This window comes from Camelina sativa, chromosome 14, assembly GCF_030686135.1.
Source record: "Camelina sativa cultivar CO46 ecotype springtype chromosome 14, ASM3068613v1".
NCBI classification, from domain to species: domain Eukaryota; kingdom Viridiplantae; phylum Streptophyta; class Magnoliopsida; order Brassicales; family Brassicaceae; genus Camelina; species Camelina sativa.
The window spans coordinates 10,755,605-10,776,567 of NC_141893.1; the positions used below are offsets into that span (position 1 = coordinate 10,755,605).

At 37.8% G+C, this 20,963-nt stretch overlaps 4 protein-coding genes across 5 annotated transcripts; 3 read left to right on the forward strand and 1 right to left on the reverse strand.

Annotated features, from left to right (window-relative positions):
* Positions 1–2,901: 2,901 nt before the first annotated feature.
* Positions 2,902–6,772, forward strand: LOC104741085 (putative alpha,alpha-trehalose-phosphate synthase [UDP-forming] 9). Its single transcript, XM_010461861.3, has 4 exons — positions 2,902–3,195; positions 3,561–5,621; positions 5,712–5,985; positions 6,152–6,772. The coding sequence occupies exons 2-4, from the start codon at positions 3,628–3,630 to the stop codon at positions 6,491–6,493; spliced, it is 2,610 nt and encodes an 869-aa protein (XP_010460163.1). The 5' UTR covers positions 2,902–3,195; positions 3,561–3,627; the 3' UTR covers positions 6,494–6,772.
* A 2,357-nt stretch (positions 6,773–9,129) lies between these two features.
* On the forward strand, positions 9,130–12,121 carry LOC104741087 (uncharacterized). The gene is made up of 7 exons (XM_010461866.3): positions 9,130–9,552; positions 9,683–9,763; positions 9,874–10,053; positions 10,474–10,644; positions 10,760–10,972; positions 11,084–11,172; positions 11,263–12,121. The coding sequence occupies exons 1-7, from the start codon at positions 9,465–9,467 to the stop codon at positions 11,938–11,940; spliced, it is 1,500 nt and encodes a 499-aa protein (XP_010460168.2). The 5' UTR covers positions 9,130–9,464; the 3' UTR covers positions 11,941–12,121.
* LOC104741086 (uncharacterized) lies at positions 12,094–14,124 on the reverse strand. Of its 2 annotated transcripts, none has more exons than XM_010461863.2 (6): positions 13,974–14,124; positions 13,717–13,887; positions 13,298–13,462; positions 12,972–13,172; positions 12,789–12,886; positions 12,094–12,714 (listed from the first exon to the last, which is right to left on the reverse strand). In XM_010461863.2, exons 1-6 carry the CDS (start codon positions 14,032–14,034, stop codon positions 12,619–12,621), a joined length of 792 nt encoding a protein of 263 aa, XP_010460165.2. In that variant the 5' UTR covers positions 14,035–14,124; the 3' UTR covers positions 12,094–12,618. The 2 variants fall into 2 exon arrangements, with proteins under 2 accessions (XP_010460165.2, XP_010460164.2); XM_010461862.2 differs by having other exon boundaries at positions 12,094–12,710; positions 13,974–14,119.
* An 8-nt stretch (positions 14,125–14,132) lies between these two features.
* LOC104741088 (AP-1 complex subunit gamma-1) lies at positions 14,133–20,675 on the forward strand. The gene is made up of 18 exons (XM_087483768.1): positions 14,133–14,573; positions 14,904–15,206; positions 15,390–15,531; positions 15,635–15,808; positions 16,093–16,272; positions 16,820–16,974; positions 17,203–17,293; positions 17,407–17,570; positions 17,725–17,779; positions 17,952–18,074; positions 18,160–18,255; positions 18,369–18,496; positions 18,742–18,846; positions 18,953–19,212; positions 19,366–19,608; positions 19,699–19,874; positions 20,003–20,107; positions 20,270–20,675. Exons 1-18 carry the CDS (start codon positions 14,542–14,544, stop codon positions 20,363–20,365), a joined length of 2,628 nt encoding a protein of 875 aa, XP_087339894.1. The 5' UTR covers positions 14,133–14,541; the 3' UTR covers positions 20,366–20,675.
* The last annotated feature ends 288 nt before the right edge of the window (positions 20,676–20,963 follow it).

Below are 20,963 nucleotides of genomic sequence, written 5' to 3' on the forward strand. Positions count from 1 at the left end.
TTTTATAGCACTATCTAAGATATAAATGATGCTATTCAATTGTAAAAGTCTTATACAAGATGTCATTATCTCGTTGGTCAGATTTGTATCGGCGTAAATGGAATAGTACTAGTTACGATAAAAAAAAAGCATCATCCAATTCAATCCATCCACCCCCGAAAGACACTTATCCATTCGGGAAACATTCTGAACCATGATAAGTCACTCTAGGTCCCACGTACACCAGGGCCTCTAAGACTGTGCCTGTTGACGTGTCTAATTTTCATTCGCCTACTTTTACAAAAAAGCTACAAATGTTTTTTTCTCAAATTACATTGTTCTTTCCCACGTGTCGTCATACCCCTCGTCTGTTTATGTCCCTAAGGGCATCTCCATTATAGGTAGCTTAATAAATTTTGTAGAAACTTTGAGCATTAAAAGTAATTAAAAAATGAAAACAACAATCAAAACTTAACCATCGATGCTAATTTAAGGGTTTTTAGAGTTGTATTTTAGCTATAACGTGTCCGTTTCTGATTGGCTAAATTTTTTTTTTTCATCTCTCCTCTGTCGACTATTTCTTTCTCTCTGCCCACGGCAAAAATCTCTCAGAAGGAGTTTGGTTCAATTGATGATTTCCCCGGCTTCAATGTTGGCGTTTATTACAAAGTCAGAAAGTATTCTTTATGTTCTCTTCTCTCCGTCTAAGCTATTATTGTTCGTTTGAAATGAGGGTTTTCTGATTTGGGACTTTCACTTCTCTAGGCGAGTTCAGGATCTCCATTGCCCAAAAGTAGAGTTCTCCGGTATCTTCTAGAAGGTACAAAAGCTTCTCAAGCTGAAACTACCGGAGAAGATGTGGCTTGAAGTAATCAAAATTATTCTCTGTTTTTTTTTTAAGAAACAGAGAATTTGATGAAACTACTAACAAGAAGATTCCAATAAGAAGATGAAGAAGACAAAGAAGAAGAGAAGAAAAAGACATATACTTGCATACATGTAATTGTAATAGTTTAGGATCAACCATTGGACACATAAATTTAAAAGTTTCTTAACGAAATTCTTAACTCAACATTTTTCAATCAAGCAACATTTTTCAACCGATGAGGATGCTCTAAGGCATTCCTTGATATTTTTTTGGATGCCTAAATTGCCGACTTGTCCAAAATCTTGAAATTCAAGTAATTGTATTTCGGGTTTAATATCCAAATTTCTAAAAATTTTTAACTTTTTACGCCATCATACTTAAAAAAAAAAAGTTTAACCTATATAAGTTAGAGCAAATTTTAAACACTTAGATAATTAGGAACCTATTACTATTACTTAAAAAAAGAAAGAACTTATTTATAAAATCATGGGTTAAAAAGTTTAGGAACCCCAAAACTAATATTCGTTTCACTTGGTATAGAGAATAGGCTCTAATTCAAGAATGTATTTAATTTTTACGATTTGGTCTTATCGAGTGGATGAGGAGAAAAAAAGTAGGTGTGATCACAAAATTGTTTTATTTTACATAAAAAGGGAGAAAAGTAGCAACGAAGAAGAAGAAAAAGAAAGTGTCTATCTGAATCGGATCCAATCAACCACCCAATCCTCGTTGGCTTCCTAAACAACGTGAAAACAAAACACGGCTTAGATGTCAACGTTTATTACATTCCAACCATTAAGAACCAAAATTAATGGGGATGTTATCGTCAATTAACACATGGTTAGTAGTACTTTAGTGACAATAATCCTAATCCTAATGCTGCTTTGTCCCTTGGGAGTTTGAGAGGCCACCCCCGACCCGCATGGTGCCCTTTTTTATAAATCAGACAATACACTACGATAATGTGTGCAATTACTTGATTTTTTTTTTATTATCGTTTGTTTGGTCAAGTTTTTAAATTTAATAATGGCTTTCTTCTTTAACAATAATAAAAGTTTTTAACTACATGCATGTTGCATTCCCCGATGATGTATGTTCCATTTTATGTCTTTGTCTAAGACTTTTTAGTAAGACAAAAGATAACTCTTAATTATGATATTTTGTTATAGCTAGTAAAATAAGAAGATTGATTAATTCATCTAATCTATCTGGATATAGTCTTAGAGATCGTGTGTAGAAGTTTTTTTTGGGTTTTTGACCTAATGGCAATACAATTGTTTTATTTCTTTTAATTTGCCAACGGATTATGATTATTGTCTCTCAAAACGTTACATGCACTTTGTAGAGCTGTGACTACTCTATACAGTTTTTTTTTTTTTTTTTCATTTCATATCTTACCAAATACTACAATGTATATTTCAATTGTTATTAGAAAAATACATATAAACTAGACTTTAAAAAGAACATACCGAAACCATAACACAAATTAATGAATGGAATGTTTTTTGCTTGTACAATACATGTTACATGGGAAAGTATATATAACTTTGAGCATGTTGCATGCATACTTTTTTTAAAATGTATATAGTGCATTCATTTATACTATTTGCGTATTATATTGTGGAAAAGTAAAAAATAAATGATTTAGTACCGGGATTAAGTTTTGGTTAGAGTCATGTTTAAGGCAAGTTTATCGATTTGGTCATTTGGATTTGCTCTTGTGATTAGCTTTGGATAAACTCGTAAACGATAGCTCAATTTAAAAAACTAACCAAAAAAATATCAATTTTTATAATACAAAAAGTAGCAGACCCGTACGAAATATACGACCTAGACAGTAGGTTTGATGAGATCTCATAATCGTATTAATTAAATAAACGCATTAGTACATTAGGATTGGATTAAGGACTTCATTATTTTTCCATTTGTTTCAGCCTAAAGAGAAAATGGTCCACCACATTTATCTATCTATCTATCTAGTCATCATCATCTCATCTACCAAACCTTTATTGGATGATAAGAGGATTAAGGGTAATATTGTCATTTAACCCAACCCCCTTAATATTATTTTTATTGCCAAAATTAGAAAAATAGATCGTTAGAAAACGTGTATATGTTCATTTCGTATTTTTATTTTCGCATTTAATTTTTTGGGATGATGCTCTCTCTCTCTCTATCCAAACTCTCTATAGCGAATGTCCCTAAAGAGTCTCGAGTCCTTATCGTGAACTTTTTTGTTTTGTTTTGTGTTGTGTTGTTCATTCATCGGTTCCACGAAAGAAGAAGACAATTTTTAAGGTTTCCGGTTTAAGTTTCCTCGCCGGCGATTTAGTGGTTTCTTTTAGAAGGTGAGCGAGTAGCAAAAGTGTGACTTTTTTTTTTTGTCTTTTTTTTTGTGGTAAAGTTTTTGATTTTCGTTGAGTTTTTAACTGTTTCATTCATGGGTACTGATTAAAATTGTGGTGAAAACGTGTTCTTGACCTGTTTTGTTTCTGGGATCGATATGTGGAAAGAATCTCAATTTTTGGGTTTGATTTGGTCTCAGATGATTAGTTTGTGTAGCTTAGTAATCCATTTCTGCACTTTCAGATTTGTTTGGTCTTTTCATGTTTCTGAAATCATCTTCTTCTGGCATTGTTAGTTTTTGTTTCATCAGTTTTTTTTTGTTTATGTCAAACTTGATTTCGCTGAAATGAGTTTGTTCCTTTTTCAGATATTTGACGCTTGCAAGTGTGTAGACGCGTGTTGGCTTTTGTCAAAATCCATTCTTTTTGCTCTCTATGGTGTCAAGATCTTGTGCAAATTTTCTAGATTTAGCATCTTGGGATTTATTGGACTTTCCTCGAACGCAGAGAGCTCTTCCTCGTGTCATGACTGTTCCTGGTATCGTCTCTGAGTTGGATGGAGGCTACGGTGATGGTGATGGATCATCCGATGTTACTTCTTCCAACAGCTCCCATGAGCGGAAGATTATAGTGTCTAACATGTTACCACTGCAGGCTAAGAGAGATACAGAAACAGGACAGTGGTGTTTTAGCTGGGATGAAGATTCTCTACTCTTGCAACTAAGAGATGGATTCTCTTCGGATACGGAGTTTGTTTATATAGGATCACTCAATGCTGATATTGGTGCGAGTGAACAAGACGAAGTTTCTCAAAAGCTTTTGTTGGATTTCAATTGTGTTCCTACGTTTTTACCCAAGGAGATGCAAGAAAAGTTCTATAGTGGTTTCTGTAAACACCACTTGTGGCCGCTCTTTCACTATATGCTTCCCATGTTCCCTGACCACGGTGATCGGTTTGACCGGCGTCTCTGGCAAGCGTATGTTTCTGCAAACAAGATATTTTCAGACAGGGTGATGGAAGTCATTAACCCTGAGGATGATTATGTTTGGATTCAGGATTATCATCTGATGGTTCTTCCCACATTCTTGAGGAAGAGGTTTAACAGGATCAAGCTTGGGTTTTTCCTTCACAGTCCATTTCCATCGTCAGAGATCTACCGCACTTTGCCAGTCCGGGATGATCTTCTGAGAGGATTGTTGAACTGTGATCTCATTGGTTTCCACACATTTGACTATGCACGCCATTTCTTGTCATGCTGCAGTAGAATGCTTGGCCTTGATTATGAATCTAAGCGTGGGCACATCGGTCTTGATTACTTTGGTCGAACGGTGTTTATCAAGATTCTTCCTGTTGGCATCCATATGGGAAGGCTGGAATCAGTTTTGAATCTTCCTTCGACTGCAGCGAAAATGAAAGAGATACAACAACAGTTTAAGGGGAAAAAGTTGATTCTCGGCATTGACGACATGGACATCTTTAAAGGAATAAGCCTCAAACTTATAGCCATGGAACATCTCTTTGAGACGTATTGGCATATGCGAGGAAAACTTGTCCTGATTCAGATAGTGAACCCTGCACGGGCCTCAGGTAAAGATGTGGAAGAAGCAAAGAGGGAGACATATTCAACTGCAAAAAGGATCAACGAACGATATGGTTCCGCTGGTTATCAGCCAGTGATCTTGATCGATCGTCTTGTTCCACGTTATGAGAAGACTGCTTATTATGCTATGGCAGACTGCTGCCTGGTGAATGCAGTAAGAGACGGCATGAACTTAGTTCCATATAAATATATCATTTGCAGGCAAGGGACACCAGGAATGGATAAGGCCATGGGCATTAGCCATGACTCACCCCGGACAAGCATGCTTGTCGTCTCTGAGTTTATTGGCTGCTCCCCTTCATTGAGTGGTGCGATCAGGGTGAACCCATGGGATGTAGATGCTGTTGCAGAAGCTGTAAATTTGGCCCTCACCATGGGTGAGACTGAGAAGCGGTTAAGGCACGAGAAGCACTATCACTATGTTAGTACTCATGATGTGGGTTATTGGGCAAAGAGCTTTATGCAGGATTTGGAGAGGGCATGCCGAGAACATTATAATAAACGTTGTTGGGGTATTGGTTTTGGCTTAAGTTTCAGAGTTTTGTCCCTGTCTCCGAGTTTTAGGAAGTTATCATTCGATCATATTGTCTCCACATACAGAACTACAGAGAGAAGGGCAATATTTTTGGACTATGACGGCACTCTCGTTCCTGAGAGCTCCATTATCAAAACACCTAACGCTGAAGTCCTATCTGTTCTGAAATCTCTGTGTAGAGATCCTAAAAACACTGTGTTTGTCGTCAGTGGCAGAGGATGGGAGTCTCTGAGCGACTGGCTATCTCCATGTGAAAATCTTGGAATAGCAGCTGAACATGGATACTTCATAAGGTACAAAATGCTAATAATTACTGTTTCTATCAGTTACAGTTTCTAACAAGAATTTGAACAAACTAAGACCCATTCTACATTTGGATTCAGGTGGAGTAGCAAGAAAGAGTGGGAGACTTGTTACTCGTCGGCTGACGCGGAGTGGAAGACGATGGTAGAACCGGTAATGAGATCATACATGGACGCAACCGATGGTTCTACTATAGAGTACAAAGAGAGTGCTTTGGTTTGGCATCATCAAGACGCTGATCCAGACTTTGGATCCTGCCAAGCAAAGGAGCTTCTGGATCATCTAGAGAGCGTACTCGCAAACGAGCCTGTTGTCGTCAAGAGAGGCCAACACATCGTAGAGGTCAAACCACAGGTAACATCAGAGATCTATTTAATCCTTTCCTTTTACTTCCATACAACTACTTGCACCCGAGAATCTATAAAGAACTCGTTAGTGAACCAATATTTGCACCAATCAGAAGCAAAAGCCTCGTATATACCTTGATATGTGCTTGAATCTGTTCTTTGTATTGATTTAGGGAGTAAGCAAAGGCCTAGCCGTGGAAAAGGTGATACACCGAATGGTAGAGGATGGAAACCCACCGGACATGGTGATGTGTATAGGAGATGACAGATCAGACGAGGACATGTTTGAGAGCATATTGAGCACAGTGACAAACCCGGATCTCCCAATGCCACCAGAGATCTTTGCCTGCACTGTGGGAAGAAAACCAAGCAAAGCCAAGTACTTCTTAGATGATGTCTCCGATGTACTAAAGCTCCTAGGGGGATTAGCTGCTGCATCGAGCAGCTCGATGCCAGAGTATCAACAAGAATCCTCCGCCAAGCACACGCAAGTAGCGTTTGAGAGCATCATCTGATAACAAAAAAAAAACGATCTCTTCATGCGTGTCTGTGTGAGTAACCATAACCAACATGGGAAAGGGTTTGTATATGAAAGGTTTAACATGATGGAACTGGTCTGTGTGATTTATTTATTTTCAAAAGCTTGGGAGGGTGTTTTCTTCTATCTCTCTCACTGTTGTTTTCTTGCTTTTTTGTTTTTTTAGAATTGCAGTTATTATCTGTTTGTATAGAGAATAGTCTCTGGTGGTTTGTAATTTACACGGAGTAACCAAATGGACAAGTTGGTTTCGTAATTCTTTTACAAGTGACATAATTCAATTTAGAACAAAACAAAACAGACTATGTAATTGAGATCTAGGTAGGGAACCTAATCATGAGAGAAAAGGTTGTATAGAAATGTTGTTGTCTTTGTGTTCTCTGCTGTATAAATATTTTTGCTAGCCATGAATTCTTTTACTGTAAATAATCCATAAATTATTGATGTTACTATCCAAAATCTCCCTTCCTGAATATGACTTCTCCGCTTTAATTATGCATTTTCTTTTAATTTGGACTAGTCAAATTTGAAAATCTTATAATAAGTTATCTTAAAACTCCAATAATGTAACTAAACTTTAAATTATAAGCAAAGATATCAAGAAAAAACTATTTAGAAGATAAAGTCAGCTACTGATAAGTGTAACTTTATAAAAATGTGAATTTGATTGGTTTGATGTGCAAAGGTGTCCCTTATCTACCAGTCATGGCTATATTCTATTTTGATATTTTCCCTCCATCATGGAACCACACAACCTTAGACATCTCTATATAATAACTAAATCGTTTACCATAGTTTATAAGTACTCTCCATTGTGGATAACTCTCTCATATTATTATGTTATCAAATATGGACTTCGAGGAGGAGAGTAGTGATCAGCATCTTTTTTTATGTCCTAAAGCTCGTTTCAGATACAAAGATAAGTTCCACAAGATCGACGGTGAGAGTTGTAACATCATCGATACTTCGTGTAGTTTCCGCAACTCTGGGGTACGTCTGTCTCATCTCTCACATCCTGATCATTATGTATTTCCTTTACCATGGTGTAATAAAAAAGTTGGAGAAGGCGATGTCCCTTTCTGCTCAGCGTGCTGTTGTAAAACCCCTACCGTTTAACCATTGACCATCCAAAGAGGCATGCTCATACACTCACCCTTTTCCCTAGACAAGGCTCCTTAACTTGCAGCACTTGTGGGTTAGACCATTATAAGTGTTCGTTTTACATTTGTGCTCCTTGCGATTTTGTTGTCCATGTGGACTGCATCTACTTACCATGGGTTATAAGAATTTCTCGTCACCCTCACCGTCTCTCTTACACTTCGTCTCTTCCATCGGGAGAATGGTCTTGCGGAGTTTGTCGCCAAAAAGTTGATGAGTTTTGTGGAGAATATTCTTGCAACAGGGGATGTGCTTATAGCGTTCATTCAAAGTGTGCCACGCGAAAAGATATATGGGATGGGAAAGAACTTGAAGGGATCCCTGAAGAATTTGATGAAGTTGAAGATGAACGGCCGTTGTTTGAGAAGATAGGTGATAAACTAATACGACACTTTGGTCATGAGCATCATATTCTTAGACTTGATGAGGAGGTCAATCGAGTTTATAACGAGAAAAAGGTTTGTCAAGGGTGCGTTGTTCCCATCTACGAAGGTAACATGTATTCATGTTTGGAGTGTGATTTCGTTTTACATGAAATATGTGCCAATCTTCCGCGCAAGAAACAACATGCATTGCATCGCCATCCACTTACTTTACTAGTGGACGACAATGGTCGATCTGGAGAGAAGAATGGTTATTGTCGTTGTCGGGCTTGTCTTCGAGAGTATGGTGGTTTTTCTTACAAATGCTGCGAGGAAACATGTTATTTCAATTTAGATGTAAGATGCGCTTTGGTTTCTGAACCATTTCATTACCAAGGTCATCCACATCCTCTATACCTAATCCCGTCCACGGATAAGAAGGCCTCATGTCACATCTGCTTTCTAAAACGATGGAACGCAGAGGTGTTGAATTGCATTGTTTGTCACTTCACTTTGTGTTTCGAATGTGCCACCTTCCCATACACGATAAGGTACAAACACCATGATCATTTTCTCACATTTTTCATCAGCAAAAGTCAAAGAAAGTGATCAGGAGGGTGTTGTTGTTGATGATTGGTGCGAAGTATGCGAGAAAAGAATAACCGATGCAAACCATATGTGTTATGTGTGCGATGCTTGTTGCGTCACTCTTCACGTTCAGTGTATGTTTGGAAAAGATCCGTACATGAAGCCTGGTCAGAGCATCATATGGGAGGAAGAAATAGGAGATACGTCGGTTGATGTTATCCCTAATGATCATCAAACTCGACTGATTTGTAGGAGATGCAAACATCGTTGCCAATTTAAAATAGCGTTTAAAGCATCGGATACTGAAATAGTATATTGTTCTACTAGTTGTCTTGAATTCCCTTCGCCCATTCTCTAGTGTAAAGTTCCATTGTATAACAATTCTATGTAAATAAATAAAAACTTTTTTTTTTTTTTTCTTTTTCTAACAATTCTATAGTAGTATATTTTTAACATGAACAAAAACATAATTATTTATCCTAAGACATAATTAAAAATCTTAAATAATTACCAAAACCTTAATAATACTTTATTAATTATTGTTGCGCCGACGTTAATGGCATGACAAAGGTGTCACTTTTTCTCTTCTTCAACCTTTCTCCTTCCTTTTTTTTTTTTTTTTTTTTTTCACAGATTGTGTCACACACTACTACTTCTTTAAACAACCTCTGTTTCCTGCAATCAAAAGCTCCACCATTTTTTTTTTTGTTTCTTCTTATCTTCACATTCTTCGCCATTACTCTGCTTTTGTTAGATATGAACTAGGGTTTTTATTTAATATTTATCCCCATTCGTCTTTCTCACTTCGTTTATTTCGTCTCTATCGAACAATCTTAAGTAATGTGTAGATGTTTATTGTTTCTGGGTATTCTCATTCTCCTATTTTCTGGGTTTGTAGCTTCAGCTCCTTCATCAACCTCACCTGCGAGTTAGTTTCTTCACTCTGTTTTTGCGATGACGCTTCTTTTAAGAAAAAATAAAAATCTGGTTTTTTTTTTTTTTTTTTGTTGTTGATCTTTTTGTAAATTTAACGAGCTTACATTTCATTATTCTTGCAGAGATTGTTAATAGCTTCATCTCGAATCATGGCGCTTCCTTATTGAAATGGTTATGGTCCTTCAAAACCACCACTAAAACAGGTTTTGAGCTTTTTTTTTATTTTTTTTTGGTTCCCCTCTCTTCGCTGATTAAGGTTGTCACAGTTTTGATGATTCCTGGGGTTTTTGATTTCTGGGTTTTTTTGAATCAGGGGTTCCTACGAAATCGATGGTGAAATTTGAAAATGGGTATTCAGTGGAGACGGTGTTAGACGGAAGCAAACTCGGTATCGAACCTTATTCTCTCCAGGTCTTGCCTAATGGCGAATTGCTTATCTTGGATTCTCAGAATAGTAACATTTACAAGATTGCCTCTTCATCTCTTTCCCTATGTAAGTGCTCACCATCACTTTAAAAAATTATCAGACTTTTTTTTTGATTTCGCGTCAGGCATTCGTGGGATTCCAATATTTGCTGATCCAGATAAGGATTTTGCATACGGATGATGAAATCAGTTTTTTGCTTTCATTCACGTGATAAAGAAACTATTTTGTGCTTACCTAATCGTAGTAGTGCACATGGACTATGTGTGGTCTGTACATGTTTGCTGTATTTGGAAATACAGAGAGGTAAAAAAAAAAGGGTTTTTAATAATCAGGACATGTTTTTCTTTGTTTGACAATTTGGATTCAATGTCTAACACTTAAATGCAGCATATGGGAAACTGATTGTGGGTTTTGTATATTCGTAGAAGACCAAGTAGTAGATGAATTTCTTGAACAAACAAATTGTAACTCTTGGAACAATGGCAGATAGCAGACCGAGGCTGGTTACTGGCTCCCCTGAAGGATATCCGGGTCATGTTGACGGTAGATTAAGGGATGCGAGGTTGAACAATCCTAAGGGAATCACGGTGGATGATAGAGGAAATATCTATGTTGCAGATACTGTGAATAATGCTATCAGGAAGATCAGTGAAGCAGGTAACTTTTTGTCTGTTGTTTTATGGTTTTGCTGCCATTTTGGACAAATGTTGTTTGTTTATTATGTATTGAGGTAAGAGTTAGTATTAAGAAAGAAAGAAAATGTCAATGGCAGGAGTCACAACAATTGCTGGTGGGAAAATGGCTCGTGGGGGAGGTCATGTGGATGGTCCGAGTGAAGATGCAAAGTTTTCAAATGATTTTGATGTTGTTTATCTCGGAAGCAGTTGTTCCTTGCTAGTCATTGACCGAGGAAACCAAGCCATCAGAGAGATTCAACTCCATTTTGATGACTGTGCTGATCAGTATGGAAGTGGCTTTCCTCTTGGTAATATTTACATATCAAAATCTTTGGGTTGTTGCCTCTTTCATCCTTCAATCATCTCTATCCTCGTTACTCTTTAATGTATATCTCTGATTCAGTGCTTTAATATTTCAGGGATTGCAGTTCTTGTAGCGGCAGGTTTCTTTGGCTACATGCTGGCTTTGTTGCAACGTAGGCTCAGTTCTATCGTTTCATATCACACTGTGAGTGTACAATCGCATCTTAACATCTTTCTCCTTTGCTACCCTATGATCGCTACAACCAACATTTCTGCCTGCTGTGTAATATATTAGGATCAAGAACTATCTGAAGCAGCTTCTGACCAAGGGCCTGTCAAACCGGTCAGACCACCTCTGATTCCAACAGGAGACGAGCAAGAAAAACAAGAAGAGAGCTTCCTTGGAACGTTGCGGATATTCATTTCGAATGCTTGGGTGTTTTCTGTGGAGCTGTTCAGTGGATTGTTTCCCGGTCTCAGAAAGAAGCAGACAGTCAGCTTTGACTTCAACCATCAAGAAACGAAGCATTCTGCTTTTAGCACAACTTCATGGCCAGTTCAAGAGAGCTTTGTAATACACAACAAAGATGAACCGCCTCCCATCGAGTCCAGGAACCCCACTCCCAAAAAAATTTATCCTTTCATGTCCAAAGATGCAACAGAGAAAATGCAACAGCTGCGCCAAAGCCGTGCCTTGTACAGAAGCTTGGATGCCGAATTCCTCGAGGAGCAGCAGCAACAGAAACATCAGCAGCATCACCATAGGCATCACTCGACGATCCCACACACGCTTTGTGAGCAAAGCAGCGAGAAGACTAATGAGATTGTGTTTGGGCCAGGTCAGGAGCAAGACCACAGCCGTGTGGCAGCAGCAGCTACTGCTAAGTCGACAGAGTTTGGAGAACAGACTCATCAGAATATTCACTACAGAGCTCACCATATGAATAGTTACCCATATGGATACTATTCATAGACATGAGAAGTTGCTTAATATGATAGTAGTAGCAATTGGGGATTCAGGTATAGTAGCTGTTTTGAGTTTTGTTGAGAAGGTACATTAGGTATTTGGGAATTTTTGATCTCTCTTGTAAGAAAAGTACCAAAGTTAAATTCTTCTTCCGCGGTATAAAGAAAAAAAAGATTTTGCAACTCAACCGAACTTTGAATGTCAAACATTACATTTACAAAAGATATAAACTTTGCCATTACTGAAACCTACTCAGCTGATGAAGAACTACGAGCTGCAGCATCTTCTTCAGCCATCTTTGAAAATCCTTCAACCTGAACCTTTATAATGTCATCTATGGTTGCACGAGTAAGAGATAAAGCAGCGTCTGTCTCTTCATTACTGCAGTCTTTGTCATTGTTAGTTTCTCGTTCATCATCAAAGCTTATTAGGTCCATAAGATCATCAGACGGTTTAAGTAAAAGCGGAGACTTTGGGTTGCAGCAACCTGGACTTTCGGGATCAGACACAAAGCCTGTCTTGTCTAAAATAGCTACATTATTGGGTTGACGCATGAAGAAAAGGCTAGATACCATCGAACTAACTAATCTACTAATGGCAGAATACATGAGGGAAAGGTGAGATATGATCATCATAACTAGTCTACTTAGTACCGAATAAACTGTTGATTCAGTAACTCGGTAACTAACGTAGGAGAAGAAGATCAGAAATTGTTCCCCCAATTTGGTTAGGAGAAGCTTCCATGTCATGATGAACGAGAGGTGGTTCACTTCTTCCTGTCTATAAAGATTTGGTTAAGAGATCTTATATGTTGAGTATACACCAAATGTGGAGATAGATGAAAAACAACTTACATGACGAATGATGTAAGGGCGAACAGCAAATCCAATGGCTACCCCGAGAAAGCATGAAAGGGCAATCCCTATTGACCAAAGAGAGTATGTCCCTAAATCTGAAACAGCAAAAGGAGACTCGTTGAAGTTTCTAAAGCACAGTGTACCATCATGAAAAATGATTACTTTTTAAAAAAGACATACTAGAATGAGAGCTTTTGAGACAATCCTCCTCCTTTAGATTTATCTGGCGAACCATTTCGTTTCCATGATCAGAAACAAGCAAACAACATCTCTGAGGAACAAAAGTGATCTCGAAATCGTTAGAGAAAGTTGCATTCTGTGCAGGTCCATCTCTGTGTCCAATATCCTTTGAGATCCCACCAGCAATGGTGGTTACATACCCTGCAAAGTCAAATAAAACATGCATAATAAAGATAACTGAAAGTTTCTTCCACCAAACAAAGACTAGACAGTAAAAACATGCATTAAAAGCTAAAGGGATACAAGAATTGAATGTAAACAAACACCTGAAGAGCTGATCTTGCGTATAGCGTTATTGCCCTTATCAGCAACATACACATTTCCTTTAGCATCGATTGCAAAACCACGGGGTTTGTTGAACTTGCTGTAACCAGCTTTACCATCTAGATAACCCGGAGTCCCATCACCAGCAAACCGGTTTATCACACTATCTGCACACACACAAAAAACTCACATACTCCAAATGAGCTCAACCTTCAAACTTAAAGAAAGATGACAAAATAATTTCCAAACTTTTCACTTGTAGATAGAATTGCAGTCTAGACTTGCAATGAAAAGCCATAAGCCCCAAACATTTCACTATATGCATCCACGAGTTTACTAACTCATATACAAAAGCAATCATAATGATCCGACCCGTAAGATTATGTACAAAAGAGTGGCTTTGTTGTGTGTGTGTGTTTACCAACGGAGAGAGGAAAGGAAGTAGTGTAGAATGTACTGCCGGAAGAATCAAGGACGATCAGATTAGAAGATCCTGGTAAAGCATGAATCGTGTATGGATTCAGACCAGACTTGTGACCGTCGACCACCGTCGTGACTTCGTACCCATCTTCTAAAACTATCTTACCACTCACTGTAAACAAAATCATGAGAAAAAATAAAAAATCCGAATTTTGGGTTCAGAATTTTCAACTGAATTAACAGATTCGGAAAACTTACCGAGATTGAAAACGACTAACACGAAGAAGAGAGACAAGGACGACGAAAACTCCAAAGCCATGTCGGAATCGAGTAGGAAACGAAAGCGACTGTGTTGCTTTTGTTGTTGTTACTTAATTTTGCTTCTTAGCATCTTCTAAAGTTTCAAAGTAGAGACTTGTCTTAAAGTAAAGGAGATAAAGATACTAGGGCCTGACTATACGGCGCCCGTTTCAATATCAATGAAAGTATGGCCCAAAATTGGCCCAGTAAATGTTTTAGTATTGCTGACAAAAACGTTACCGTTTCGTATTCAATTGGAAGTCATGTTGTTCTTTATACAACGCATTTTTTTAATTTGGTAATTTGGCTTTACGAAGACTGAGAAAAAATAAAGAAAAACATAAGCATCATCGGCCATCGAGATCCAAATCCTCAGTTTCTTTTGTTCATCTCTCTTCGTATTGATCAGCAGCTACTCCGAACTCCGGTAACGGATTTGTACAATCCCGGCGGCGAATTTCTGCAGATTCCTCGTAAAGTTACCACCGGTGGACCAAGGTCCAACCTCCTTTGAACATCCCAAATCATGAATCCCTTTTCTTCTGGTACTCGTCTAAGGTAAATTAGATTCTCTTCTTCTTTTCCCTTTTCTCGTTTCTTAGTGTTTGATCAGCTCACAGATGAAATTTGAGGGTTGAGCTTCGTCCATTTAAGGATTGAATTCTGATTTAAGTATATATATTTTTTTCCGATTGGCCTGTCTCGAGGATGATTTTGGTTTAGGTGTTTCTGATTCCATTAGAACTTTGATTTTTGTCTTAAGAACATTGATCAAACCATTTGGTAATCCTTTTGCTTATTATGTTGCTATTGGGAATTTAGAGTGGAAGTTTGAATTATTTTATACGATTCTGAAGTTATGTGTGGGGACATGTGAATGTGATTCAGGGACATGATCCGTGCCATAAGAGCTTGCAAAACAGCTGCAGAGGAGCGAGCTGTTGTAAGAAAAGAGTGTGCCGATATCCGAGCATTGATTAACGAAGATGATCCACATGATAGGCACAGGAACCTTGCGAAACTCATGTTCATACACATGCTTGGTTACCCAACACACTTTGGTCAGATGGAGTGCTTGAAACTAATTGCATCTCCTGGATTTCCTGAGAAGAGGATTGGATATCTTGGCCTAATGTTGCTTCTTGATGAGAGACAAGAAGTGTTGATGCTTGTCACCAATTCATTAAAACAGTATCCTTACTAAACTCTTTAGGATGAATCTTAATACTCTTAGTCCTTTGTATGGATTATTTTTTAATGTTTAGCGGAAAAAGATAGAACAATTGTTGTTAGGTTGTATTGCTGTGATGGGAGTTCAGGAGGGGAAAATATTGCAATAGATTTGTTCTGAGTTTAACCTTAAGTCACGTGCAGAGATCTTAATCATTCGAACCAGTACGTTGTAGGACTGGCTCTTTGTGCTTTAGGGAACATTTGTTCTGCGGAAATGGCTCGTGATCTTGCGCCAGAAGTAGAAAGATTAATCCAGTTTCGTGACCCTAATATACGAAAGAAGGTGAAGTGTTTTTTTTAGTTCGTATACAGTTTCTGCTGGAGTTTAGTAGCTGTTTTTTTTTCCTTCATTGCTTTTACCATTTATGTTGTATTATTCTATGCAGGCAGCGCTTTGCTCTACTAGAATAGTAAGGAAAGTTCCAGATCTTGCAGAAAACTTTGTTAACGCTGCTGCTTCCTTGCTTAAAGAAAAGCATCATGGGGTTCTTATAACTGGAGTTCAACTTTGTTATGAATTATGCTTGATTAATGATGAAGCCTTAGAGTACTTCAGAAAGGTAGGTCAATAATACTACACAAACCACTCTACTTATGCATACAGGAGCATCGGCGTAATGTAATTGAATTTGCTTCAATAAACTTGCGTACATGAGCTTGCTATGTTACATGTATGATGCTTTTGTCTATTATATTTCTCTTGCAATAAAGTACGATATCTGTGGTAATCACTTATAAATAGATCACTATGCTAAAATGAGGCTGATAGTCAGATTGTTTTTTTGTTTTTTGTTTTATCAGACAGTCAGTTTTGACAAACCCTTTCTTTGTTTTGTCTCTGCAGAAATGCACGGAGGGAGTGATAAAAACTTTGAGAGATATTACTAATAGTGCGTATCAGCCTGAGTATGATGTTGCAGGGATCACAGACCCTTTTCTTCACATACGGTTACTCAGACTCCTGCGTGTTATAGGCCAGGGTGACGCTGATGCTAGTGATTTGATGACTGATATACTTGCCCAGGTTAGTCATAGTTTAGCACGTGATTGTGGATATGGTTGACTATCTTCACATCTGCGATGTAATTTCTTTGTTAAACATCAAAGTTTTTTTGTTTTTGGTTTAAGTTGCCTTTTTGAAAAAATGTCGTGATAAAACTATACTCATGTAATGTGATTTTGTTAAATTATAGCATGAGGGAGAAATCATTTTGTTTAGTTCATAGCGATGATGGGCTATCATTCTCTTTGGTAGATACAAGACTTATTGGGTACTGAGTTTTCCCGTACTTTCCCCCGGGTAGAATTCTCCCTCTTTTGATGCCAGACTTGCCAGTCTTGGTTTTCATAGCGAGTGTTTTTATGTGGCCATATAAGTATGTCGGTTGTGCCAATCCTTTTTTTATCTCATCATGATGAATGCATCCCGCTTCTGTTACATGCATTGTTGTGGAAATCTTTTGAGTTCAGAGTCGGGGATCTACTGTGGGTTACTTTATTATCCTGGTTCTTTGATCCTTGCTGTTATGCTGAAAGATATCTTTATTCTAGTTGGTTTCATGCTATTGTAGGTGGCAACAAAAACTGAATCAAACAAAAACGCAGGGAATGCTGTACTCTATGAGTGTGTTGAAACAATCATGGCCATTGAAGACACCAGTAGTTTGCGTGTGTTGGCTATCAATATCTTGGGAAGATTCTTATCAAACCGCGACAATAACATCAGGTTCAACCTCCTTCACCTCAATTTTTATTTGATATCATCATATGGTATTATATGTTTATGATATAGCTTGCTTGTTTTTCCTTCCATCTATCATTTTTCTTTGGATTTGCGTAACTCTATGAAGCACACTATGCTTTGGTTACCAGCCAGCGTTTCCTTTTTTATCGTAGTTTTGTTTCTCTTTAACATGATGCATTACCTTCTCAAATTCATGATTTCCTTCTCCAGATATGTTGCATTAAACATGCTGATGAAAGCAATCACTTTCGATGATCAAGCAGTGCAAAGACACAGAGTTACCGTTTTGGAATGTGTTAAGGTATTGTGTTTAGTATTACCAGGAAAATAAATTAAACAATGTTTAACTGCTAAGTAATAGATGTCTTAGAAAACTTAAAAATGCTCACTGGGTTTCTTCCATCAACAATTTAGGACCCAGATGCTTCTATTCGGAAAAGAGCTCTTGAGCTTGTCACTCTTTTGGTGAATGAGAATAATGTCACACAACTGACGAAGGAGCTAATTGATTATTTGGAAATCAGTGACGAAGATTTTAAGGAAGATCTTAGTGCAAAAATTTGTTTTATTGTTGAAAAGTAAGTATTCAATTTAAGAAAGTGAAGAACTACTTACTCTGACTCTTTTCATAGGGGGGTTTGGCCGTTTGGGGGTGAGGAGAATTGGAAGTTTACTGTGAATGTCTAGTTGACTGTAATTTTTGTTGACTTGTTAACAATTTTGAAAATGTAGGTTTTCTCCAGAAAAACTATGGTACATTGATCAGATGCTCAAGGTTCTGTGTGAGGTATGGATTCAAATGCGAGACATTTATTTTATGCTCTGTTTTAACTTGTTACCACTTTATGACACTCTTTGAAATCGTTCTTTGAGATTTTATATCTGTTAAGCTATTTCAAATTTTATATGCATTTTTTTGTATTTGTCGTAACCTAATGTCATCTATTCCATGTTAGTAGGCTGGAAAGTTTGTGAAAGATGATGTGTGGCATGCACTTATTGTTGTCATAAGCAATGCATCAGAGCTTCATGGGTACACAGTTAGGGCATTATACAGAGCAGTCTTGACATATTCGGAACAGGTAGCTACTTTCTAATGTTAGATTGTGTTTAGTCCTCAATCAGTCGTAACCCTTCCTAATATGGTCTCATTGAGCTTATAACCAGGAGACTCTTGTTCGAGTGGCGGTATGGTGCATCGGGGAATATGGTGATCTGTTGGTTAACAATGTGGGGATGATTGGTAGTGAAGATCCAATCACGGTGAGTAATCCTTATTCATTATTTCCTCCTTGATTAATATGTAGATGCTTTTGCTTCTTGGGATTTCATGTTGGTTTAAAAATGTGCAATGAGTATTTAACTGCCATGAGCAGGTAACGGAATCTGATGCAGTGGACGTTATCGAGGATGCCATTACTCGCCATAACTCAGATTCCACTACAAAAGCGATGGCATTGGTTGCTCTACTGAAGCTGTCATCCCGCTTTCCTTCTATTTCAGAGTATGCTCAAATTTGTTCAGCTTCGTTGTGTTATCTGTTTTTATCTCAACTCGTCTGCACTTATCCGTTTTCAACTCTACGCAAAATGCATATGTACACTGAGTATATGAATAATGAAATTTGGCTGTCTACCAGAAACTTTAGCGCGTTATCTTCTGAAAAATGATTAGAAATTTATTATACCTGTACATCCTGTCCTCAACTCTCACTTTGTAATTAAACAGTTCTTTAATATTCAATGGCAGGAGAATTAAAGACATAATTGTGAAGCAGAAAGGAAGCCTTCTCCTTGAAATGCAGCAGAGAGCTATTGAGTACAATTCTATAGTTGACAGGCATAAAAATATCAGGTGGTTAATGAAAACCCTAATTCCTCTCTTCCTCGTGTATTTACTAAATTAATTTTTCATGTTCACTCTCCTTTAAGGCTCATGACCGAATTATGTGTGCATATAGATCTTCTCTGGTTGAGAGAATGCCTGTACTGGATGAGGCTACTTTTAATGTGAGGAGGGCCGGCTCTTTCCCTGCATCAGCTTCAACAGTGGCCAAGTCGTCAGTTAGTCTTCCAAATGGTTTTGAGAAACCTGTTGATCCTCTTGTGGACTTGCTAGACCTGGATTCTGATGATATCCTGGCTGCACCTAGTTCATCTGGTGCAGATTACCTTCAGGATCTTCTCGGTGTTGACTTAGGATCATCGTCATCACAATTTGGTTAGTTCTTTGGCGTTTCTACAACTATTACATTCTTTTTATAGCGTGCTCACTTGCTAGTTGTCTCTGAATGAGCAATCTTTTTTTGAAGTTATTTTCCTTGCAAGACGATAACTCATGTTTGGTCTTCCCGTTTTTTATGCAATGTTTTAGGTGCAACCCAGGCTCCAAAAGCCGGCACAGATCTGTTACTGGATATTCTATCAATTGGAACACCTTCTCCTGCACAAAACAGCATATCATCTATTGATTTATTATCAACAGCTGACGTTAACAGTAATCCCTCAAATGCGCTAGACACACTTTCTTCACCAGTTCCACCTCACACAGCAACGACTGCGTCCACCGGTATGTTTGATTTATTAGATGATCTTTCTCCAAGCCCATCAAAGGAAGGTAAGAAAAAGTCTTGGCCTAAAAAACAATCAATATGATCACTGAAACTCTTTTACAGAGATCAATAACAAGCTTTCCTCATTATTGCAGCAACCAATGGTCCAGCATATCCATCTATTGTTGCATACGAGAGCAGCTCCTTGAAGATTGAGTTCACTTTCTCAAAGCCACCAGGGAATCCGCAAACGACAAATGTCCAGGCTACTTTTATTAATTTATCTCCCAATACTTTCACAGACTTTATCTTCCAGGCTGCTGTTCCAAAGGTCATTCTTTTTGCGTTTTTCTCCCTTCTTATTCCTCTTTTCCTCAATTGATAATGGAGTATCTGTCTTGACAACTGTCCAGTTTTGAAAATTTTCTTTAACCTTCTCTTTTTTTGGGTAACTTCCAGTTCCTCCAGCTGCACTTGGATCCAGCTAGCAGTAATACACTCCCGGCAAGCGGCAATGGTGCCATCACACAGAATCTAAGCGTCACTAACAGCCAGCATGGGAAGGTATGCACATTCTTTCTTCGTGTTCCTGTCTTATACATTCCATGCTCGGCTTTGAAGTATAGCAATTCATGATTCACAACATAATCTATGCTCAAATAAAGATAGTCTGAGCATGTGGTCTTCAGAGACTTAGCACTCAAAACGGTTTAATGTTTATGGCAGAAATCCCTTGTGATGCGCATGAGGATTGGTTACAAACTGAACGGAAAAGATGTATTAGAGGAAGGACAAGTCAGCAACTTCCCTCGCGGGTTGTGAACTAATCGATGGGCCATTGTATTTTCAGCATAAGGACTTGAGTGTGTTTGTTTTCATCAGCACGACTAGAAAAAGAAAGACAAGTCTTGCCCAAGCCGTTGATGCAGCAAAAGCAGCTTTCTCCCGCCAATTTTTTTTTGTCCATCCGTTTCCTCCAACAAATACTTTGGCCTTTTGTTTGGTATTTGAGGTTCTTGTGTGTTTTATTTTGTACAAAAGTCCATTCTCCCTTACAATAATTCATTCTAAACAAATATTTTGTCCGAAAAAGAAAAAAAAATAGAGATAATGTGAAATGAAATTTTGAAAAGTTTAAATCTTTAAATCAATGACATAATTTCTCCTACTGACAGAGTAAGTAATAATCAACTTTTATCATCGATCCCATCCCATCCTTTTAAATGGTAGTGGTAGTAGATTCCTGGGTTCCATTAAAGGGATTAGTTTAAATCTAGAATGAGAAATGAAAAGTAAAACCAAATGATCATAGATGTTGTCATGCTAATAGATTAACTTCTTGTATTAAACAGAAACGGCACCCACCTAACCTAACCTACGCGAGCTAGCTTATCACAAATCTAGGTTTCTTCTCCTAAGA